The sequence below is a fragment of the Annulohypoxylon truncatum genome, assembly GCF_022578515.1.
Source record: "Annulohypoxylon truncatum strain CBS 140777 unplaced genomic scaffold F4807scaffold_17, whole genome shotgun sequence".
NCBI classification, from domain to species: domain Eukaryota; kingdom Fungi; phylum Ascomycota; class Sordariomycetes; order Xylariales; family Hypoxylaceae; genus Annulohypoxylon; species Annulohypoxylon truncatum.
Window position 1 is genome coordinate 430,936 of NW_025953803.1, and position 19,371 is coordinate 450,306.

The 19,371-nt window shown below is 50.4% G+C and overlaps 9 protein-coding genes across 9 annotated transcripts; 4 read left to right on the top strand and 5 right to left on the bottom strand.

Moving 5' to 3' along the window:
• Nucleotides 1–51: 51 nt before the first annotated feature.
• Nucleotides 52–4,098, top strand: F4807DRAFT_95217 (Dos2-interacting transcription regulator of RNA-Pol-II-domain-containing protein). The gene is made up of 3 exons (XM_048003695.1): nucleotides 52–300; nucleotides 360–2,842; nucleotides 2,894–4,098. The coding sequence occupies exons 1-3, from the start codon at nucleotides 207–209 to the stop codon at nucleotides 3,908–3,910; spliced, it is 3,594 nt and encodes a 1,197-aa protein (XP_047854006.1). The 5' UTR covers nucleotides 52–206; the 3' UTR covers nucleotides 3,911–4,098.
• A 47-nt stretch (nucleotides 4,099–4,145) lies between these two features.
• Nucleotides 4,146–5,138, bottom strand: F4807DRAFT_426871 (SPC25-domain-containing protein). The gene is made up of 3 exons (XM_047998109.1): nucleotides 4,984–5,138; nucleotides 4,641–4,924; nucleotides 4,146–4,560 (listed from the first exon to the last, which is right to left on the bottom strand). Exons 1-3 carry the CDS (start codon nucleotides 5,021–5,023, stop codon nucleotides 4,210–4,212), a joined length of 675 nt encoding a protein of 224 aa, XP_047854007.1. The 5' UTR covers nucleotides 5,024–5,138; the 3' UTR covers nucleotides 4,146–4,209.
• Nucleotides 5,139–5,263: 125 nt separating this feature from the next.
• On the top strand, nucleotides 5,264–6,800 carry F4807DRAFT_426872 (uncharacterized protein). Its single transcript, XM_047998110.1, has 3 exons — nucleotides 5,264–5,423; nucleotides 5,476–6,032; nucleotides 6,092–6,800. The coding sequence occupies exons 1-3, from the start codon at nucleotides 5,377–5,379 to the stop codon at nucleotides 6,271–6,273; spliced, it is 786 nt and encodes a 261-aa protein (XP_047854008.1). The 5' UTR covers nucleotides 5,264–5,376; the 3' UTR covers nucleotides 6,274–6,800.
• Nucleotides 6,081–7,358, bottom strand: F4807DRAFT_95164 (RNA polymerase III subunit Rpc25-domain-containing protein). Its single transcript, XM_048003694.1, has 5 exons — nucleotides 7,216–7,358; nucleotides 6,953–7,148; nucleotides 6,778–6,864; nucleotides 6,660–6,723; nucleotides 6,081–6,605 (listed from the first exon to the last, which is right to left on the bottom strand). Exons 1-5 carry the CDS (start codon nucleotides 7,225–7,227, stop codon nucleotides 6,377–6,379), a joined length of 588 nt encoding a protein of 195 aa, XP_047854009.1. The 5' UTR covers nucleotides 7,228–7,358; the 3' UTR covers nucleotides 6,081–6,376.
• A 436-nt stretch (nucleotides 7,359–7,794) lies between these two features.
• On the top strand, nucleotides 7,795–9,964 carry F4807DRAFT_95271 (uncharacterized protein). Its single transcript, XM_048003697.1, has 3 exons — nucleotides 7,795–7,871; nucleotides 7,937–8,935; nucleotides 8,999–9,964. The coding sequence occupies exons 2-3, from the start codon at nucleotides 8,004–8,006 to the stop codon at nucleotides 9,819–9,821; spliced, it is 1,755 nt and encodes a 584-aa protein (XP_047854010.1). The 5' UTR covers nucleotides 7,795–7,871; nucleotides 7,937–8,003; the 3' UTR covers nucleotides 9,822–9,964.
• A 1,219-nt stretch (nucleotides 9,965–11,183) lies between these two features.
• F4807DRAFT_95276 (ribosomal protein S8e) lies at nucleotides 11,184–12,327 on the bottom strand. Its single transcript, XM_048003698.1, has 3 exons — nucleotides 12,162–12,327; nucleotides 11,574–12,100; nucleotides 11,184–11,483 (listed from the first exon to the last, which is right to left on the bottom strand). Exons 1-3 carry the CDS (start codon nucleotides 12,162–12,164, stop codon nucleotides 11,231–11,233), a joined length of 783 nt encoding a protein of 260 aa, XP_047854011.1. The 5' UTR covers nucleotides 12,165–12,327; the 3' UTR covers nucleotides 11,184–11,230.
• Nucleotides 12,328–12,444: 117 nt separating this feature from the next.
• F4807DRAFT_426878 (uncharacterized protein) lies at nucleotides 12,445–13,725 on the top strand. The gene has a single exon (XM_047998111.1). It carries the CDS (start codon nucleotides 12,682–12,684, stop codon nucleotides 13,333–13,335), a length of 654 nt encoding a protein of 217 aa, XP_047854012.1. The 5' UTR covers nucleotides 12,445–12,681; the 3' UTR covers nucleotides 13,336–13,725.
• Nucleotides 13,726–14,261: 536 nt separating this feature from the next.
• Nucleotides 14,262–17,379, bottom strand: F4807DRAFT_95294 (kinase-like protein). The gene is made up of 2 exons (XM_048003699.1): nucleotides 15,399–17,379; nucleotides 14,262–15,317 (listed from the first exon to the last, which is right to left on the bottom strand). Exons 1-2 carry the CDS (start codon nucleotides 17,289–17,291, stop codon nucleotides 14,460–14,462), a joined length of 2,751 nt encoding a protein of 916 aa, XP_047854013.1. The 5' UTR covers nucleotides 17,292–17,379; the 3' UTR covers nucleotides 14,262–14,459.
• A 414-nt stretch (nucleotides 17,380–17,793) lies between these two features.
• On the bottom strand, nucleotides 17,794–19,256 carry F4807DRAFT_426882 (60s acidic ribosomal protein-domain-containing protein). Its single transcript, XM_047998112.1, has 4 exons — nucleotides 18,962–19,256; nucleotides 18,639–18,812; nucleotides 18,446–18,575; nucleotides 17,794–18,387 (listed from the first exon to the last, which is right to left on the bottom strand). Exons 2-4 carry the CDS (start codon nucleotides 18,795–18,797, stop codon nucleotides 18,341–18,343), a joined length of 336 nt encoding a protein of 111 aa, XP_047854014.1. The 5' UTR covers nucleotides 18,798–18,812; nucleotides 18,962–19,256; the 3' UTR covers nucleotides 17,794–18,340.
• Nucleotides 19,257–19,371: the final 115 nt, after the last annotated feature.

A 19,371-nucleotide genomic window follows, 5' to 3' on the forward strand; every position in this document is an offset into this window, starting at 1 on the left:
CATCTGCAATGTACCGCTAGATACTACTTACATGTACCTAAACCCTTGAAGCGATTTTCAACAAATATTCAGCGTCAAACGACACATCTTTTGAGACCGACTTATTTTCCTTGAAAGAAAAAGACAACATCAAGGCTGAATAAGAAGAATAGTGCTTTGGGCACACTTGTTCGCCTTCACCGAACAGGAACTTCCTACGTGTGAAGATGGCGAACATCAAATTTGAGGATCTTGCCTTGCAGTATGTTCTCGCCGATGAGAATGACCAGGAACGGGAAATATCAGAGAAGGCCGCTAAAGGTGAGTTCTCCCGTAACGTCACATGGATTATAGTGAAATATTAACCTTCTATTTCCCAGCCATTGAAGAGGCTACAAACACCCGAGTAACCCTTGGCCAGTGGGTTGCTTCTATAAAACGTTGGATCCAGCCAAGTGATGATACTGCTGCCGGCGACAACATCATCGCACGGGCCAAAGCATTAGATTTTCTTGCCGCCACCCTTGGCGTCCTCAGGAAAAGAAACGTTTCTCTTAAAGCCGACCAAGTTAAGCTTCTGGTCACTTTCTTCGGTTCCCTCTTTTCAAGTGATCACCGGGCTGGTGTCACGGCTTCCGCAAAAGCCTTGAGGCATCTAATTAACACTAAATCATTCCAACCTACCTGTGGAGATGATATAATTACCAACATCTGTAGACTGGGCGAAGACTTCAAGTTACAAGCCCCAGCCACACGTCTGGAGCTTTACGACTTATTTTTAGAGCTCCTCCAAAACCCTGCTGTGGCCAATGACCTCGAATATCGACATGGAAGCGCGTGCGGATTTATTACCAACCTTCTAGACCTATGCAGGAATGAAAGGGATCCTCAGAATTTGATGAAATGGTTTACGATCCTGAAGATATTCCTCCAGAACTTCTCACCTTCGGAGGACGTCACATTGGAGGTTTTCAAGACCTTTTCGGCTTATTTCCCCATCTCACTTCGAGCGAACGCAACACCATCTGGCATCACAGCTGATGATTTGAAAAGCGCTGTGCGTTCATGCTTCGCTGCTCATTATCGGGTTGCCAGCCATGCAATACCGTATCTCCTCAATAAGCTTGACCAGGGCGACGCGGTCACCGTTGCCGTTAAGGTTGATATCTTGCAGACAATCGATGCCTGTGTGGTACAATATGAACATCCAAAGCAGAGTGTTGTTCCTTTCGTTGATCAAATATGGGGGTCGCTCAAATACGAAGTTCGAAACGGCGAGGTTCCTGATACCATCAAGGCCACCTTGAAAGTTATACGATCTATAACTACCCGACTCGACGATGATGAACTACGGTCCTTCTTATCAAGTGCCTGGAGGGATCTAGTCGATGATCTGTCCAACCCCACTTACACGGCCCAAGCTGGTCGACTGTTAGTGGCAATTGCTGGGGCTGGCTTCCAGTCATTTTCCATGATCACATCTCAGGCCATTCCCAGTATTCAGACTACGCTTAAGCAAGCTCAATCTTCAAGCCATAAGCAGGAACTTTTGACATTATTGAACTCGATCCTTGCTGTACGATCACTCCTGATTAACACGTTGAAGGACAATACGAATGTTGATAGGAGCTCTGATCTGTTGAAAGATGAGCTTTTTGGCGATTACCTCTTTTCTACATTTTACCTCCCCCTGTGGGAAGAAATCTCAGACGGCCAGGGGTCTGTCGAGCAAGTAGGCATTCTCAAGAAGATCATGGAAGGATTTGCAGCCCTGGTGGGCCAGCAATCTAGTGATGCTAACCCATGTCGTCAATTGTGCTCGACCTCAACCTGTGAGAAGATCTTTGGATGGTTGGCCGGTCCATCCATCGTCAATCCCTTGGAAAGCAGACAGTTTAGCGAAGGGATTGCTGATAGTGAAGCTAATCAAGAAATCCGGGATTCTGCGGTTATGGCATTGAAGGATGCAGTATCTCTGTATCCTCCTGCATTCCAGATGTTATTACAACAATATTTCACGTCGCTTACGAAGTCATACTGGCATCGTCTAGCTTCGCGTGATCTTCCTTTGGAGATCAAGCTTGTTGCTAGTACGCTGTGTGAGGTTGGCTGCTCAGATCTACTTGGAAAGCAGTCGCCATTGTCAAATACGGTTTCGTTGATTAACATACTACTGGAAGGACTGCTTTGGATGCTATCCCAACAAGCGCCACCAAAATACTGGACGCCGTTCATCTGCTCCATTCATCTATGCGTTATTCAGTCTCTAGATTCCTTATTAAGTCAAGCAGATAACCCTTCCAAACCAAAAGCACAGGGTATTACGAAGGAATGGTTTACCCAGTTTTCGAAGAACCTTGTGGACGCTGGAGCACCTCAAATTGATTTGGATAAGCTAACGGCATCGAGTTTCATCACATCTCTGACAGGACAAAATATTGAAGGCTCCAATGCTCGTAAGGGATTGTTGGCATATTCCGTCTTCGTCGTAGCGCAACTATACCGTCGTTTCACGTCTGTCCATCATGCGTCTGGAAAGAGCACCGGCGCTCCACCGCACATAGCCCTGGGGAAAGATTTTAGTGCTAGGCATGCTTCTATCGCCGATGAAGATATATGCATTCATCAACTCGGCCTTTTGGCTGCATCGATTATCCGAGGCTTGAGCGAAGATGAGCAGAAAGCCTTAGAAGTAGGCAAAGATGCCTTTACTCTTTTCAATGACACTACGAGCGAAGAGGTTGTTCCTAAAGGAGATTTATCCGTTGAAATTACCGGAGTGAGCCTATTAGACGATCTGCGTACAGCGCCGTTATCAATGGGTATCCTTCAAGGTCTCTACCCTGGTGTGATAAGTCCAGAGGTACGTGAAGTTGATTAATTTAAAATTAACAGCTACTAATTGTAGTCCTAGCACCATATTCACGCTCTGAAGCGTCTTTGTACCATCCTGACCTCAGTTCAGGAGCCTTGCTTGGATACAACACGAGCTGCATTAGACATTAGTCTTACGATACTGTCGAACAAGCTGCGCGTTGAAGATAAGATCTATAGTCAAGCGAAAGTACAAATCCAGCAAACTCTGATAGAAACACTGATGAAAATCTTGAATAAGGAGTCAAGATCTAGCTTGGATGCGTCCAACGACATTTGCATATTCAGGAGTATTCTTCACTTCTTGGCTGGCGACGTAGCCCGGTTTCGAAGCATCCCTGCGGAACAAAATGCATTACTCAAGTTGGTGTGCGATAGGGCACCATTGGAGCCTACATTGGGTCGGCAACTAGCGAGCAATTTCCAAGTACTCGTAAGTCCTAAGGAGTGCTTAGAAAAAGCGAACCACGCGATCCAAAAAAGACTGAATGGCGAATGGTTGTACTTCCAAGCCGTCCAGCCTTATCTGAAGGAGTGTTTCCCCAATTCGGGCTTGGATGAGACGGCCACTGTCAATCGTGCTGTGGCTATATTCGGCATCTTGAAGCACTTAAAGTACGAACAATATGCCAGTGACATTGGACAGATCGTACGGATTGGCATCCGCTCATTATCTACCTTTGATGCTGGTATCGAAATGGAGTCCTGCCTCAGCGTCCTACTGCAGATCCTCGAGAAGGAACCGAACGAGCTCAAGGAGCATCTAGCCGGTCTGATATTAGGCATAATTACGATTTATGGGACGGCGAGAAAGACACCTAAAACCACGGAATCCGAATGGTACCCTACAGCGAAGGCCAAAGAGAAGGGACGCGTGTTGTGCCGGAAGTTTGCGCTAGAGTTCTTCCAGAAGTTGCCCCAGACGTACGAGACGCAGTATCTCGTGCCTCATAGACAGCTACTTCTACGCCCGCTGTCCACGGCTTGCGGAGATTCGGTTAGGGAGATTCGACGCACGGCACTAGCGGCTAGGAAGGCTTGGGAAGCTCTGGCTTAAGGGTGCCAGGTCTTCTTGCTAGATTTGACTAGGGAACATATGAATGGCATAAGAGACATGAGGAGAATGGTGGACGTGGTAAAGATAACTGCTCACGCAAAAGCTGGCATATCAGATTTCCTAAGTTAGTTCCCAGGTACCTACCTGGCTAGACAGGTTTTTGCGAACATTCTGCATGCTAGGGGGCACCCCTTATGGGTTAGCTGTAGGGGAAAATCAAAATGTTTGAAAGACACTGGTGATCTTGGATATTTATTACGCATTAAAGTATGCCTAAACTACGTTCTTGTTTGGTTTAACTACGCCTTTCTACGTCTCGACTTCTTGCCTGAGGACGAGTCGTCGGCCCCGGTAGACGCTACCTGGGAGGCGGCAATGGCGTCCAGGACCTCTGAATCCACGTTGCTGAAATCAGCTGCTAACGTCGAAGCAGCGGCCTGGGCGCGCTTGGGATCGGCCTTCGCGATCAGGGGCACGGAGGTGGCGAACATGGCCTGGAAGGGCCGCGCGACGAAGTGCCCCTGCGAGTCGAACCATTCGGTGAAGGAGCGCGCTAGCTCGATCGTCGTGGGGGAGCCTTTCTTAGGCGTGCTGGTGATTTTCAGGTTGTAGGTCGGGATGTTCTTTTTCGTCGAGGTGGATATCGAGATCTGGGGGTTTTGGTTAGTTTCGCTTTTTGCGGATGTCAAAACACCCCAAGTGGGGTTCAAGTAAGTCGTAAAATGTGTACCTTGGATCCGTCGGGCGCTGTTCCCTGGTATATAGTCCCCTTCTCCACAAAGCCGATCCAGTAGGTCAGGATGCCGTTTAGTAGGGCGTAGAGGGCGACGGCGCCGGCGGTGTAGTACTTGGTGCTTTCGAAGCCTAGCTTGTAGTCCCACGCGAAGCAGGCGGCGGCGATGGCGAAAGCGCCGTAGCCGAGGGCCAGCCGCGTGTCGAGGAGTCGGTTGTCCTGCTTGAAGCCGAGGGAGTTGAGGTAGTTCGGGATCGCATCATCGGATGTGTTCTTCAGGTCTAGGTGGGTTGGGGTTTAGTATGGAATTGAAGCTTGGGAGATTAGGAGGAAGACTGACCCGCTAGATTGTGGACGGAAATTCGTTCTTGGGAGGCCATCGTTGAGGTTTATGGGCTGGTATACTTAGTATGTTGCATTGACGTTAATTCGCAAGAAAGTTGTCGATACGAATTTGTCAATCGCAGGAATGATATCAGGAATATTGAAGCCACCTAAGCAGCTAAGCTGTCAGCTATTGGAAGTAGCTAGGTATTTGCAGGGTCCAATGAGCATGTTTATTAATATGGGTCGCTTTAAAGTTCAGCCCTGTACCGAGCTAGTGTAACGTCAATCCGAACCTATCATCAGTCAGCAAATACCTAGCTCAACCTTGAAGCTTAACATCCTGCTTTCTCTCTAAAACCAATTTCTTATCCAAGTCCTCAAGGGAGAAGGGGACAACTACGTCAAAATGGCTCAATTACCGCCGCAGACGATCCATAGAGATCCCCAGCTATTGTGAGTCTTGTTAACTTGGGTGATCGGGAGTTTTGTTGACCACGATATATAGCTACTGGATCCTACTTCCGATTACTGTTGTTATGATCTTGACTGGCGTGTTACGATACTATGCCACCGTCCTTATGCAAACGCCCCCTAAGAAGCTCGATGAGAAGACTTTGAGAGAACAGCGATCCTTGATGCATGGTATGGCGGTGCGCAGCAACTATCACGTCTTATCCGCGCCATCCTTCCGCACGCGACGAGACTACCTTACCAATGCCTACGAATCCGGCGCCTTTTTGAAAGACCCTGATCGACGTGGCCAACCTCCCCCTAACCCGATGACCGACCCGGGCGCCATGGATGGCATGATGGGTATGATGAAGAATAACATGGCCATGATGATTCCAAACACCTTGATCATGAGCTGGATCAACGCCTTCTTCAGCGGCTTCGTCATCATCAAGCTGCCATTCCCTATTACTATTAAGTTCAAGAGCATGTTGCAAGCTGGCGTCGCAACGAAGGAGATGGACCCTAGATGGATGTCGAGTATCAGTTGGTACTTCTTGTGTTACTTTGGTCTGCAATTCGTCTTCAACTTCTTGCTTGGCAATGAGAATGGTAAGTTCGTTTAATATGATTCTTGGCTCCAGCATGTTTATATACTAATTATATGGTAGCCGCAAACCAGATGGCCCAGCAGATGTCTGGGATGGGAGCTCAGAATCCTCAAATGTTCGGACCTGGTGTTGACCCCGACAAGCAATTTAAGACCGAAGCAGAAAACCTTGCAGTAGTTGAGCATTACTCAATTTTGGATGGTGTAGAGGGTCGATTGCTCGAGGGTATCAAGTCTAAGTAAACGAGGTTAGGTAGCTGATCAGCTAGACCTAAATGCAAGTAGCTGTTGCCAACCAAACGCCATCCCGTGCAAAATGCAGTCAATCGAATGGACACGCCTATAATCATTCCCACCATAAGCAAACTCCGAGCCCCTCCTTCATCATGGTTCCATCGATGTGGTAAGGGGACAACTTCTTTGCCTTGTCCATGGCTTCCTGGTCCGAGTTGTCGGGTCTCTGATCATACCACGACTCATCCTGTACCTGAAAGCGGACCATCTCGTTGTTATCGTAATACATGGGGTCGCTGTCAGGATCGAATACCCAGGTCCACGCTTTCTCATTTTGGTTGCTGAATAATAATTAGTTCACTTGAAAGGTGTCGTATGGATCCCGTGATACTTACTATAGCGTATTCTCAGGCAGCTCCTTGAATGGGACGAAGATATCTTCAAAGAAATCAGTGCGGACTGAGATTGGATTAGCGACCTTGCGGGGGATCTCGTAGAGTAGGAAGCACATACGTGTGATGCCGGTTTCATCAGCCTTGGTGATCCTCCCAAACATGACCTCACCCTTGAAGGGCCTGAACACAATCATCCGGAATTCGACTATCATAATGAATGAGTTAGGACTGATGTTGTAAAATCGGTTCGTAAACAGGAAGGAAAATAAAACTGTAGAAGCACCAAAACATACCATTGACATTCACCATGCCGCTTCCATGACCAATGAGACCCTCAGAAGCCCATAGCAGGTCATACATGGAGATGCAGAGCCCGATCTTCTGGATTACTCTGTTTGAGTACTTGGAGTTGATAGCATCTTCAATGGCGATGTGACTGGGCTTTTCGAACTGGTCCGGTTTGATCTGAACCAGATCGGCTATTTTCGTCTGGACGGTTTGTTAGCGATGGGGGGATATTGTGATTTTAGATTGCTGTTTTGTGGAGGTAACCAACCAAGATGAACATCTTTTCGATGTTATTGCTTCGAATATTCTACTATACACTCATTTGTATTGTATTGTAATTCGAATTTCATTGCAACCATGTATATGTTTTGTATTTGAAGATACTTGCTGATGTTCCTTGTTTGACAAGTCAAATCAACTGGAAGTAAAGTAAAATGTGGGGCTCACGTACCGACAGCTGCGGCAGGTGCCAAGGCGGACCAGACCCACTGCGGCTGAAGCGCATCATCTATTTTCCAGCACCGCGCAGTCTTAGTGAGTCAGAACTGGAACATTATTTAAATATGCGCTAGCACCGCGCTAAAACTCGGATCGCGTCTGCATAAGAAACTTACAGGGGTCATCTGTAAACCTTGGAACCTTGAAAAAATACGTGCACGCTGTGCACGTAAGGACCACACAACGACACAACATAAACTTTGATCGTCTTCCACGTCGTAATCCTTTCCACTTCAACTCCGAAGCCACCTCCTCCCAGGTGCCCTTTTGCTCTTTCCAACGTTTCGCCTGGCCCTCATCACATACGTTGTCGAACTAAAGCGAATTTGAATTTGATACCATTTTACATTATCTCTCGTCTACAAAAGTTCTGGAATATATTACTTCAACTGTCGTTCCGGACAGGATAGAATCGTCTAGCTGGCGGTGAGTCCTACTTCTTATCTACCTCAATATAATCTATAAATATCCTCTAACAATCTATCATTCAGTACTCTTCAACCTATTCTCTACCAAACTCCTAAAACTCTTAAAACTTGATACTTGAACTCTTTCAAAATGAGCAACTATCCCTACGCCCCCCCTCCGCCAGCTCCTTCGGCAGCTTCTCCGAGCCCGTATCCTCCCTATAGTCAAGGGCCAGGATATGCCCATCCAGCTCCTCGCGGCGGCCATGCCGGCGCAACGGGCGGTGGCAGAAGTCATGGTCATCATCATCATCAAGGACCTGGTCGTAGCGAATACAGTTCATCTTATTATCAGCAGGACTACTCGTCTCCTAGTGGCGGTCCCTACAACCCTCCTCAACCGGCTAGCTACTGGCAAGGAGCTCCATCCTCGGGTCATGGCCATTCCAGCGGCTCGTCGATCCCCCCTAACTACCCTCCCAGTTACGCACCCCAAGGCTATCCGCAGCCTACTCAATCTTATCAACCACCCTACCCCAGTCAGCCCTCTCGCCCTCCTTATGGCGCTGCCCCATATGGTCAAGCACCCAGTGAGTATGCGCAACCTCCGCAGCAGTGGGGTGACCATGGTCAAGCATATCCCCCCTACTCAAGCCGCGGTGGACGCGGTGGGTATCCGAGTGACCGAAGTGGTCCTCTACGCAACCCCTACCCTCCTGCGCATCATCAACCGGCTCCTCTACAGCCACCGTACGGGTATCCCCCGACTACTGTTCCAGCATTCCCCGGACCTCCCCAGCCTCATTATGGATCTAGCAACAGAGGTCATGGTCGTGGCGGCCATGCTCACTCTAGCAGAGGAGCTCATGGGATAGGTAATGATCGTGGCGAGAAGTTTCGCCATCGTGATCAGAAACCTCACCCAGCCGTCAACTATCAGAAGTCTGATTCTGCTTCTGGAAAGAAAAAGAAGCGCAAGACCAATACGTTGGGACTAACACCCGATGACGATGAATCCGACAAAGGAGAAGTTGTAGACGACGAGAAGCGTCTAGCAGAGCTGTTTGGCTCTGATGGCCCAGGGTAAGCCTGTTTTTTTGTATTTTTTCTCCACTCTACGGCTTTTACTGACTTTCCTTTACTTAGCATCCCTGATGGGGACCTGGAAAAGTGGTTGGCAGAACGACGAGCTAATTTCCCAACCAAGGCGCGTGTTGCGCAGAAGGAGGCAGAGTTGCACTCACAACTCGCGAATCACGCTAGCAATGGAAAGGAGCAAGCGACTATCCAAGTTGACCCGGTTGAGAAAGAGGCTGATCGCCTTCGTAAGAGACTCGCCAAACTTGATAGAAAGATTGAGAAGCGTAAACGCGCCCCCAATGATGAAGGTGATGATATGAGATCGGAGTCTTCAGATGAGGAATCCGAAGACGAGAAGCCCGAGACCTTGCCGACTGACAAGTCAGCCACTGGTTTCTTGCCTCCTCCGCCGATTACGCGAGCCGACCCCTCTAACCACTGCAAATACTACTCTACGGGAGGTATCTGTGGTAAGAAGGGCAAGTGCCGTTTTGTACACGATCCAGCCGTTCGTGAGGCTGCCCTTCAAGAGAGAACAAGAAATGGCGGCCAGATGACACTCAAGCAACGCCTCCTCCTGAATGACAAGGATCAGGATGATATGGAGGTGATTAAGACTATTGTGGATATGCGCTCCAATGGCCGTCTGCACAATCCCCAGACTTCGGCTCCGTTATCTCAAGCCGACGATCAACCCAAGGAGACGGTTGCTGTTCCGATGGCTTCTTCATTGCCTACTACGGGTGGAGAAGCGAACCTACCTCCCAATCCCTTTGCGCACCTGAAGAACCGCAAGCCAATCAAGAAACACAATGATTGGCCTACCGCAGGCCAGCACCAAGGGTGGAACCCTCCTACCTACGGAAGCGCAGGCATGCCACCTAAGTAGTTGCCGTCGCCATAAACTCTGGGAGAGCTTAACTTTCCTACCGATCTGGTTCGTCCTTTGAAGTGTCACGCATAACAGCATTCATCAATGTGATGAATCAACGCCCACTAAAGTGCTGCCATGTGGCAGGCGGCAGCTTACATACGCCTTTCGGATTAGTATCCCCCAGGAGTTGGGGAAGGCTGAGTTTATTAATTTAACACTTGTCCGACATCAGGTTATTATTTTCAGACGTCACTTGAGCGAATCCACATTAGTCCGCGCATCCTTCCAAGTAGTGGTAGTGATGCAGCTCTTTGTTTATGCATTCCGGTTTATCGTTCTTTTCTTTGCTTCCTCGTTTCCCTCCCGACCGAGAAGCGCAACCAAGTCCAAACTCCCAACGTTCTACAATTATCCATCTTTAATAATGCTTCGACCTTCTAGTACGGTGGGCGAGTTTCGCGATATCCTCATAAATTGGCCGAAGTTTTCTCTGTTTTTGCTATCATGGTCCATGCTGGCGTTCGGTGGGCGGTGGACGTTGGCGAAGGTAAAGGTAAAGGCTTGCAAGGTTCAAGCAAGTATGGTAAAAGGGGAATGAATTAGAAGGCGTTCTGGGCCCAGACTGACCTTATACGGATTATACGTAAGTTTGAGGGCGGATTTAGGGACAGAACCGTAGTAGACTGTACTAATAGCTACATCGACATCGTTTTTACACGTTACATGACCGTCCCACGTATAGTAGGATTTGACCTTGCCCTCAACTCGATATGCTTATGTACATTAGTGAGCTCATGGATTTAAAATTGATAGGGCTGACACTGAAATCCTTGTATCCTCGGTCTACTCTAGAGGTCATATTCGGATAGTCGCTTAACTTGAACCGCGGAGCCAGATGTATCTCGACAGGATCTGGACACTTGTATATTTTGATGCTAGATCTATGAATCATTGTGCACACCTAGCCTCTTTGCCTTTTCCATTCATCGAATCTCTTATACTGGGATCTCTTGGCATATACAGCAAAACACCGGACGCCGTTTTAATGCATAATGATAGGTACTATTGCCTATCGTCCTCATACCCTAATGAAAAGACCCTTGACGAAATATGTAATATCGGAGGTTCGAATTGCGGGTGCGGCGGGCATTTACCCGTTCGGCTTCAACGTCCTTTCGCATAATCTTTCATCGACCAAGAGAGGGTCAACATCATTAGATAGGGAAAGTCCAAGACTTATTTCCCGTCGTCTCCCATGGAAGAAGAGAAATAAAGACTCATCCTCCATTCATCTTCATGTCCCCTCTTCCTATTTTCCATCCCGTTCCTAACGTACCCCACCCTTCGGCCGAGCCAACCCACCACACCCTAACTATGGCATAAATACTTCGTATCACATACAGGCGCATAGGTATAGGGGCGGCTTAGACGAGCAGCACGGCGTTGACGCAGCCGTCGTTCTCGCAGTTGTTCGTGATCTGGGCGTAGCGGCCCCAGGCGACCTTGCCGCCGGCGGTGACGAGCCCGAGCTCGGACACGTTGACCTCGATGATGGTCCCCTTGCTCAGGACGCCGAGCTGCGTGTACAGCGGCTGCTGCGGGTTCTTCTTCACGCTGATGATGGGGAGCTGCAGCGTCACGCCTAGCTCCGGGTGCGTTACGTTGGCTTTTTTGTACCTGGGGTTGGGGGTTAGCAAGGGGTTCGTGGGGTGAGTTCGCATGATAATAAAATAGAACAGAAGAGGAGAGGAGAGAGAGGGAGCGTACCGTAATCCCATAGGCCGAATAAACCTCTCGTACTTGACCGGCCGTCTCGTGAAATCCGGGCCGACAAAGGTGGGCTTGGTAACCATGCGCTTCCAGCTCTTCTTGTGCGTCTTCTTGCCCGTGTTGACGACCTTGAACATCTCCTCCTCGCTGATGCCGCGGACCTTGGGCAGGGGGACGGCGAACTTGGCGGCCTTCTCGGCGCGCTTGTTCTTGACGGCGGAGCTCAGGGCCTTGGCCGACGTCGGGTTCGACCGGTCGAGCAGGTAGTTGGGCAGCGGCGTCTTCGGATCCTGCTCGGCCGCCGACTTCACGTTGCGCTCCTCGTGCGCCTTGATCTGCTTCCGCATCTGGATCTTCTCCTTGTGCCGCTTCGCCTGGTGCAGCTTCGCCCGCAGCCCGCGCAGGTTCTGCGCGTCCTTGGACGCTTTGTGGCCCTCGCGCGCTTCGCGCTTCCGCGCCCGCTCTTCGTGGTCCAGACGTCGGCCGTGCGTCTTGCGGAAGCGCTCCATGTACTCGTTTTGAGGCTGGTCGTCATTGTTAGCATGGCTGGCTTTTGGGATTTTGGGGTGGAAGGTATTTGCTTACCATGATGAATGGATTGTGCCCTCGAAAGGGACTTCGAGGATATATGTGTAAGGTACTCTGAGATCAATTCCGGGCTTAGAATATCAGTAAGTCGGCAGTGGTAATTGCGAAGATGTACACTTGATATGTCGAGGTCGGTGGCTAGCGATAAAAAAAGTTACAGTTGAGGTTCGTTATCGATTGGGGGACCCACCACTATCGAAATTTACAATTGAGCAGAATTGAGCTCCAGCCACACAAATAACGCATTAAAGCCACGCACAGCGGAAAAACCAGAGACCCACTTTAGCTTTTCAATACTTGACTTCGTCGTCCAAACCTCAAAGTATCCTCGGTCCAAAAGTTTTGATAAGACATTCACCACGGCGACCCAAAAGGCCACCAGTTTGGCCTATTGTACACCAGACGAAAGTACCCCACTCCTTATTATTCCAGAACACGGGGCTGAAACGGATATCAATTAGCGAGGAACAGGGAAAAGAGGAACAAAGAAGACAGAAAGAGAGAATAAAAAGGAATTATGAGCCGCTCACTCCTCCGCTCCGTCTTGGAGCTGCGCACGCCTATAACCCGGCTCCCACCGCCCTTCCTGCTCCCGATCCGGATCCGCGCCCCCACCCGCGCCTTCACCACTACTACGCCCGCGCGGCAGAACATCGAGCCCAGCGCCCCGCCTCCTCCCCCTCCCCCTCCTTCTTCCAGCGAACCGTCCGCGCCCATAGCAGCAGCAACACCGGCCAAGCACGCGCCAACAGCACCAACCCCAACAACAGCGGCCGAAACAACGACATCAGCCTCAGTAGCCGAGCTATTCCCGCTCCTACGCGCGCAGCCATCGCACTACATCACGGTGCACATCCACGAGCGGCCGTACCTGGTGACGGAGGGGGACCGTGTGCGTCTGCCGTTCCTGATGCACGGCGTGCTGCCGGGGGACGTGCTGCGGCTCGACCGCGCGTCCACCATCGGCTCGCGCGACTACACGCTCCTGGGCCAGCCGTACATCGACCCGGCGCTGTTCGAGTGCCGCGCCACCGTGCTCGGCGTCGAGAGCGAGCCGCTGCGCGTCAAGATCAAGACCAAGCGCCGCAACCGGCGCTCCCAGCGCGTCACGAGCAAGCACAGGTATACCATCTTGAGGATTAGCGAGTTGAAGCTGTTGGGCCCTTCTTAAGGTTGGGGTGGAGTGCTGCTGGGCTGGGAAGGGAAGGATTTGTGGATTTGCCCGCCTATGTAGGGGGGAGGTTGATGGAGGATAAGGGGATGGATGTTAGATTCCCTTGACTATTCGGATCTGTGTCCAGTCATTGGGAGACCATGGACATGGGTGATAGAAACATCGCCTCTACGACTGGCCGGATGTGGAACATCACATAGAACGATAAGCTTGTGAAGCAGCACTCGGCAAGCTCCATGTACAAAACGCCCATCCTAGAAAGAAACAAACGAAGACCGGGCATCAAGCTATGCGATGCCCAGACTTCGACATAGAATAGACATGTACTATATGTTTAAACATGTCACCAAAATTGTCAAGTTGTGTGAGCTATGAAAACGATCGAGTCTTCTCATTATAAATAAGCCGAATAAGCTTTTGTACTCGTAAGAACGCCGGAAGACAACAACGGCATAAGATTCGTAAGCGCTATAAACAAAACAGCATCCGCGGGCAGAATAGAGAAATCCTGCCCGCGATGTATATAAGAATCCACCCCATTCGTTCGTCGGTATCAAGATGTAAGCGTAAAGTGTAAGGTGGTAGTAGTAGTAGTGATATGATAATGTGTGTATGGTGCGTGCAGTGATGTCAGTGTCTTTTTCTATGCCAGAAGCAAATAAACAAAGCCTTGCTCCCCCCTCTCTCATCCGTACTCCCCCTCCCCCCCTTATCCTGAACTCCATGGCTAATGGGGGCGTAAAATAAACATGAGCAGAAGAACGTCAGGGATATTTTTTTCGATGGCGGTAAAACAAGACAATGACTTCCTCAGCAAGGTAAAGAGAGGAAGAAATAGAAAAAAGAAGAAAACAAAGTCGGATCCAACGCGGGATTTATACGCAAAGCGATCCCGTCAATGGTTATCCATACGCGGCCACGGCACCTTATACAACCAGGCCACCGTCCGTCTCACCTCCCTCCTCTTACAATTCAACCCCCGATTTGAGTATCTCTTCTTTTAACTCCCTCTCCCCTTTTCATAAGTCGTAGGTATTAACTGTATTTTATTCCTCTCCTCTCATCGTCCCCGTCCCTTCTTTTATGTCTTTATTTCTAAGCCTCTCCCAAATCCAACACTACTACCTCGCCTCCGGCGTCCCAGTACTCCTCGCGCCCACATCCCTACCCACAGCCTTCGCGACGCTGCCCCAGTAGGCCTGGGGCCAGACGCTCAGGGCCTCAGCCTCGGTGGGCATGCGCTCGCGGCAGCGCGTCACGACGCTCTGGATGATCCTACCGAGGAGCTCCTCCGTGATGGGCAGGGTGCCCTCGGGCGCCTCGACGGGGTACAAGAACGGGTCCGAGCGCGACAGCAGCTCCTCGCACGTGGGTCGCAGGTGAAGGTCGCGCGTGAGGCAGCGCTTCATCGTGCGGATGAGGGAGGGGGGCACGGGCGCGCCGCCGATCCCGCGATCCCGGAACTCGATGTCGTACTGCCAGTTGATGATGGCGTGGCAGCGCGCCATCTGGTTCGGGATGTGGCCGAACGGCGGCGTGCCGTACACCATCTGGAACAGGATGCAGCCCAGGCTCCAGATGTCGCTCGGCTTGCCGAGCTTCATGAGCTTGGGCCGCGGAGGGTTGGTGATGGAGCTGATGCGGTGGCCCGCCGCGTCCGTCGCGTTCGAGTCGATCAGGCTTTCCGGGCTCATGTAGTTGGGCGTGCCGATCTGGGTCTCGCGGTGCACGTTGACAGTCTCGTCCGTCTGGATCGCGTTGGCGATGCCGAAGTCGATGAGCTTCAGACGGCCTTGGACGACTACGAAGTTGGCCGGTTTCAGGTCCGAGTGCACGATATCGTGAGCGTGAACCGACGCCAGGCACTCGAGCATCTCTTGCCAGTAGTACCGGACGAAGACCGGATCAAACTTGGCGTTCTCGGGAGAGAGCCGCAGACGGAGGAGCGTGTTAAGGTCTAACTCACCCATCTCCATAAGCTAGATAGAAAAGCAAAGACTGGTTAGCCAAGCCACTCCACGCAATAAGGGATACAGGCGTTAGAGGGATATAAAACTTACCAAACTGAGGACCTGCTTCTCTTCGTTCATCTCGTAGTCGTACAGAGTAATAACTCGTTCCACGTTATTCAACTTCTTGAGAAGATCAATCTCGCCCTTGTAACCTCGGACGGTGTTCTCGTCAGCGCCTTCGATGGAGACACGCTTTAACGCGAACATTTTGCCGTTGTCGGCTGCCACGCGGTACACCTTTCCGCTTCCTCCACGACCTAGAGAGTCCAGTCTGGTATAGCATTTGCCGTTAACCTTCATATAGTTACGTCGTTTTGCCGCCCCGACAGTGGTCGCTGCTCCGGCTGTGGATGTGGCAGCCTCGAGGATGGACATCTTGGGCGGGGGTGCTGGGGCTGCCCTACGAGGCGTGTTTTGGCTCAATGAGCCCAAAGCCTTGCGCTCGGGCGAGGTAGGACGCAAGGCGCTCGAAGGTACATCAATAGCGCTCATGGGACGAGCAGATAAGGCGGAGATCTTGGGTATATCTTTATCCAACTTCTCTAGGAAGCTGTTAACAGCAGGCTTATTTCTCCTGAAGGTGGGTGGGGCCTCATTTTCTTGATCGTTTTTCGCAGGCATTTCTGGCTTAGGAGGCGGGATTCGATAATGCGGAATGGGAATTTCATCATGCTCGGGAGACGTCTGTCGCGAGCGCAGCGCTCGTCCGTTCTCTTCCGCAGACGATAGGTCCCTCCGTTGGGATGCCCTCGCAGAGCCCCTGGAGCTAACAGGGCTCCCCGAAGCAAGACGATCCGGTACATAATATGATGATGCCAAATTGTCCCCTTGTTCGTAATCGTTTGCATTTTGAGGCTGCTGTCCATCCGGTTCCTGGCTAGACTGAAGTGGCTCTCCTTCGTTTTCGGCATCCTCCTCACTTTGTCTCCTTCGTCCTCGACGCGCCGGGCCGCTGAGGAAGCTGCCGGGAACCTTTCCTACTCTCTTGACACGCATCGAGCTCTGTACTCCTTGGTTTTCTTCATGTCGACTTCTATATCCGTTAGAGCCTGGCCTAGAGGCGCTACCCGGATTAGACGACCCAGTTTGCCGTGGAGCAGTTCGCGGAACCTCGGGGCCGTCATTCTCGTCAGACTGCACGGCGTGAGAATGGAAAGAGGAGGCAAGGTCATTTGGTCGAGAAGATTGAGCTGAAGAGCCCGAGCGACCCCTACCACCCGAAGAACTAACAGCAATCCTGACCACTCGTCCCTGCTGGGCTGGCGTGTTCAAGTCCTTGTCCTTTATTTCCGATGCGTTGGCCTTCTCCTCGGCCATGCTACTATCAGCTCGGCTAGGAGGTCGATTTCCATTCCGCGAGGCTGCGAGCGACGTCGATGTTGACCTCCTCTTCGCAGGTTTAACTTGAGAAGCAGAAGCAGATGCCGAGTTTCCCGACGCAGCGCTTAATCGAACCACCCGTTTTCTGACTGGACTGCTTTCTCTACTAGGTTGGCTTCTGACAGGAGAAGACTGTCGCGATGGAACCTGTGCGCTGCTAGCACGAGTATGTCTCCTCTCTTCTCCATTCGAAGTCACTGATGAACTCAAAACACTACGTCTTTTCATAGGTTTCTCTGGCTCAGCGCGGACCGGCGACGAAGGTCGATGGCTCTGGCCCCGGGTTCTCAGAACGCGTCCATTATCCTTCTCTTGTTCAGGTCCTTCGTCGTTGAGAAGAGCTTTGGTCAGAGCACTGAGCTTCATAGGCACAGGTATCTCGTCATCGGAGCTGTCATTTCCCGCAAATTGCGACTTGGGACCGTGAGCTGCAGAGGATACCGGATTCGATTCGGCGCGATTTATCTGTGGTCTTCTCAATCCCGATCTGAGAGACGATTTTCTTGTTACTGCACCAGATTGGTGACCGGACGCGGAGGCGGCCGGTAAAGCGGAGGCCATTGCGATGTAAACTGTTGGTTTATTGTAATGGTATATGTACACGTTATGGGGTTTGAAAAACAAAAGGAGCGGGAAGCTCAAGCGGATAAAGCGCGTCGAATTGGCGAATTAGTCGTGTTCGATTTAATCGATGTTCTACGTGTCGAATCCGGTCATTATCCAAAGCATCTGTAAATCTAATGGTAATGGGAAGATTGGAAGAATGGGGTGCGAGATGCAAAAGTAATTGGCGCGTTCATGGTATGGGTATGGAGGATGTATCCGGAATTCGTCGTGGGATGCTTGGGATTGCTAGAAGGGCCCCCCTGGTTCAGATGATTCAAACTGTTCAAAGATTGGCCAAAGATTGTTTTTAATTGGCTCAATAACACTAGCGCTCTTTTTTTCGTTTTTTACCCCGTTGCTAGGAGCAACGGAGACATTCCACATCCCGGTAACCAATCAGGTCACACGTTAGAGTTAGCCTAATTACATATCGGCAATGCTAAGATTACCTAATTGTGGAACTATGTTTATGCACTGGGCGTACATACAATTTGACTGTTTGCATAAAACAGTCTATCCTGTTTAACCCACATGCTCCTCTACCGGGTTAGGCAAAGCCGATTGCAACATTCAAGTCAAGGAATGGGAGCTGTTAAACGCATGGAATTATCAGCAACCCATTCCAAAATCCAAAGCTCTTAAACTAGATTTCACACATATGCTATGTACTTACATAATCATCCATATCCGATCATAGCCGTCCAAATAACAGAAACTGCAAACACCTGATGCAAATTTGACTATCACGAAATCAGTCCTTATCTGGAAAGCAGCAGCAGGAAGCTACGAGCACATTTCACCATTCAATTCCCGAGATGGGACACAAATCAAAATCTGGAGAAGCAGGACTGTATTCGCCTTTGCCTGAACCGTCTCTAGATACCCTAGTTGATCAAACGCAGACCATTCCGCGCCGAATACCATGCAAGACCGCCACAGCCCATTTTTGTGCCACTCCACCAGAAACCCATGACTTCGTTGTCTTGAACACGTACGAAATCTGCTTAGTCGAAGAGACCGAAGCCCATGTCCTCGTCGGACTCTTCCTTCTCTACATATGTGCGTTAGTATACTAAACCAGAAGGGAGAATATGGGTTCCAATTCATACCCTCTTCTTTCTCCTCAGCCTTCTCCTCAGCGGCGGCAGCACCACCGGCAGCGGCACCGCCACCAGCAGCAGCGCCACCAGCGCCGCCAGAGGGAACGGAGGCAAGCTTGCTAGAGCCCTCAGTGATCAACTATAACCCATGTCAGTCCACGCCATCGTCTCTTGACGTATAAATAGTTTCGAGAGATCGCACCTCGTTGATGTCCTTATCCTTGAGCTCAGAGATGAGGGTCTCGAGACGCTCATCGTCAGCCTCAATACCGACGGAGTCGAGGACCTCCTTGATGTCGGAAGCGGAGGGAGAGGAGTTGCCGGCGAGGCCGAGAAGAAGGTAAGCTGCGAGGTGCTTCATTTTTGTTGATTTGTTCTATGCGCGATATCTCCAGTCAGTTATGGTTGTTTCTTGCGCAAATGTATTCTTGCGACAAGTGGGGAGGGTTCAAGGTAAAATTGGTAACTCCACGATACCGCAACAACGTTTTCATATGCAGAGATGTCGAGAATAGAATAACTTACGAGATATGTGAAGAACACGAGTAATCAATCGATTTAACCGCGATTTGGGGCGGAGACTGAGACTTCGAGTTCTGTGGGAAGTTCGGTGTGACGAGGTTGGAAGTTGGAGAGTTGTGACTTTTCGGCCAGAAAAAAGTCCCAGTTGCTTTAGATTTCGGTGCGGCTAGAATTGACTGTGGGCAGAAGTTTGAGAGTGGATCCTCGCCTATCACCTGATTAGGGTCGCCTTGGATGGATGGATCTAAAGGACCCAGTATCGTTGATTTTACCAATCAAAAGCGTTACGTTTACCCCACTATGTATGTGGCTTTGTCTTCCAGCTGGCAGCCACTTGTCGCTTCCCTGCATTCCCTAATGGCGAATTGAAGTGCTGAAATGACGTAGCTCAGCCACAACATCCAAGCTCCAAT

Excerpts from the sequence above, each read along its gene's own strand:
- F4807DRAFT_95276 (XM_048003698.1), bottom strand. Across the intron at positions 11,484-11,573 it reads ATTCGGCCTATGGGATTACG|GTACAAAAAAGCCAACGTAA; the intron begins GTACGCTCCCTC and ends CCCCAACCCCAG.
- F4807DRAFT_95164 (XM_048003694.1), bottom strand. Across the intron at positions 6,865-6,952 it reads CGGCATGGTGAATGTCAATG|TCGAATTCCGGATGATTGTG; the intron begins GTATGTTTTGGT and ends TCATTATGATAG. Across the intron at positions 6,606-6,659 it reads CTGCCTGAGAATACGCTATA|CAACCAAAATGAGAAAGCGT; the intron begins GTAAGTATCACG and ends ATTATTATTCAG.
- F4807DRAFT_95217 (XM_048003695.1), top strand. The coding sequence starts at position 207 with ATGGCGAACATCAAATTTGAGGATCTTGCCTTGCAGTATGTTCTCGCC. Across the intron at positions 301-359 it reads ATCAGAGAAGGCCGCTAAAG|CCATTGAAGAGGCTACAAAC; the intron begins GTGAGTTCTCCC and ends TCTATTTCCCAG. Across the intron at positions 2,843-2,893 it reads CTGGTGTGATAAGTCCAGAG|CACCATATTCACGCTCTGAA; the intron begins GTACGTGAAGTT and ends TTGTAGTCCTAG.
- F4807DRAFT_426872 (XM_047998110.1), top strand. The coding sequence starts at position 5,377 with ATGGCTCAATTACCGCCGCAGACGATCCATAGAGATCCCCAGCTATT. Across the intron at positions 5,424-5,475 it reads CATAGAGATCCCCAGCTATT|CTACTGGATCCTACTTCCGA; the intron begins GTGAGTCTTGTT and ends CACGATATATAG. Across the intron at positions 6,033-6,091 it reads CTTGCTTGGCAATGAGAATG|CCGCAAACCAGATGGCCCAG; the intron begins GTAAGTTCGTTT and ends ATTATATGGTAG.
- F4807DRAFT_426882 (XM_047998112.1), bottom strand. The coding sequence starts at position 18,797 with ATGAAGCACCTCGCAGCTTACCTTCTTCTCGGCCTCGCCGGCAACTCC. Across the intron at positions 18,576-18,638 it reads AGGATAAGGACATCAACGAG|TTGATCACTGAGGGCTCTAG; the intron begins GTGCGATCTCTC and ends CATGGGTTATAG. Across the intron at positions 18,388-18,445 it reads GGCTGAGGAGAAAGAAGAGG|AGAAGGAAGAGTCCGACGAG; the intron begins GTATGAATTGGA and ends GCACATATGTAG.
- F4807DRAFT_95271 (XM_048003697.1), top strand. The coding sequence starts at position 8,004 with ATGAGCAACTATCCCTACGCCCCCCCTCCGCCAGCTCCTTCGGCAGCT. Across the intron at positions 8,936-8,998 it reads TTTGGCTCTGATGGCCCAGG|CATCCCTGATGGGGACCTGG; the intron begins GTAAGCCTGTTT and ends TCCTTTACTTAG.
- F4807DRAFT_426871 (XM_047998109.1), bottom strand. The coding sequence starts at position 5,023 with ATGGCCTCCCAAGAACGAATTTCCGTCCACAATCTAGCGG. Across the intron at positions 4,925-4,983 it reads TTCCGTCCACAATCTAGCGG|ACCTGAAGAACACATCCGAT; the intron begins GTCAGTCTTCCT and ends CAACCCACCTAG. Across the intron at positions 4,561-4,640 it reads CAGCGCCCGACGGATCCAAG|ATCTCGATATCCACCTCGAC; the intron begins GTACACATTTTA and ends CAAAACCCCCAG.
- F4807DRAFT_426878 (XM_047998111.1), top strand. The coding sequence starts at position 12,682 with ATGAGCCGCTCACTCCTCCGCTCCGTCTTGGAGCTGCGCACGCCTATA.
- F4807DRAFT_95294 (XM_048003699.1), bottom strand. The coding sequence starts at position 17,291 with ATGGCCTCCGCTTTACCGGCCGCCTCCGCGTCCGGTCACCAATCTGGT. Across the intron at positions 15,318-15,398 it reads AGAAGCAGGTCCTCAGTTTG|CTTATGGAGATGGGTGAGTT; the intron begins GTAAGTTTTATA and ends TTTTCTATCTAG.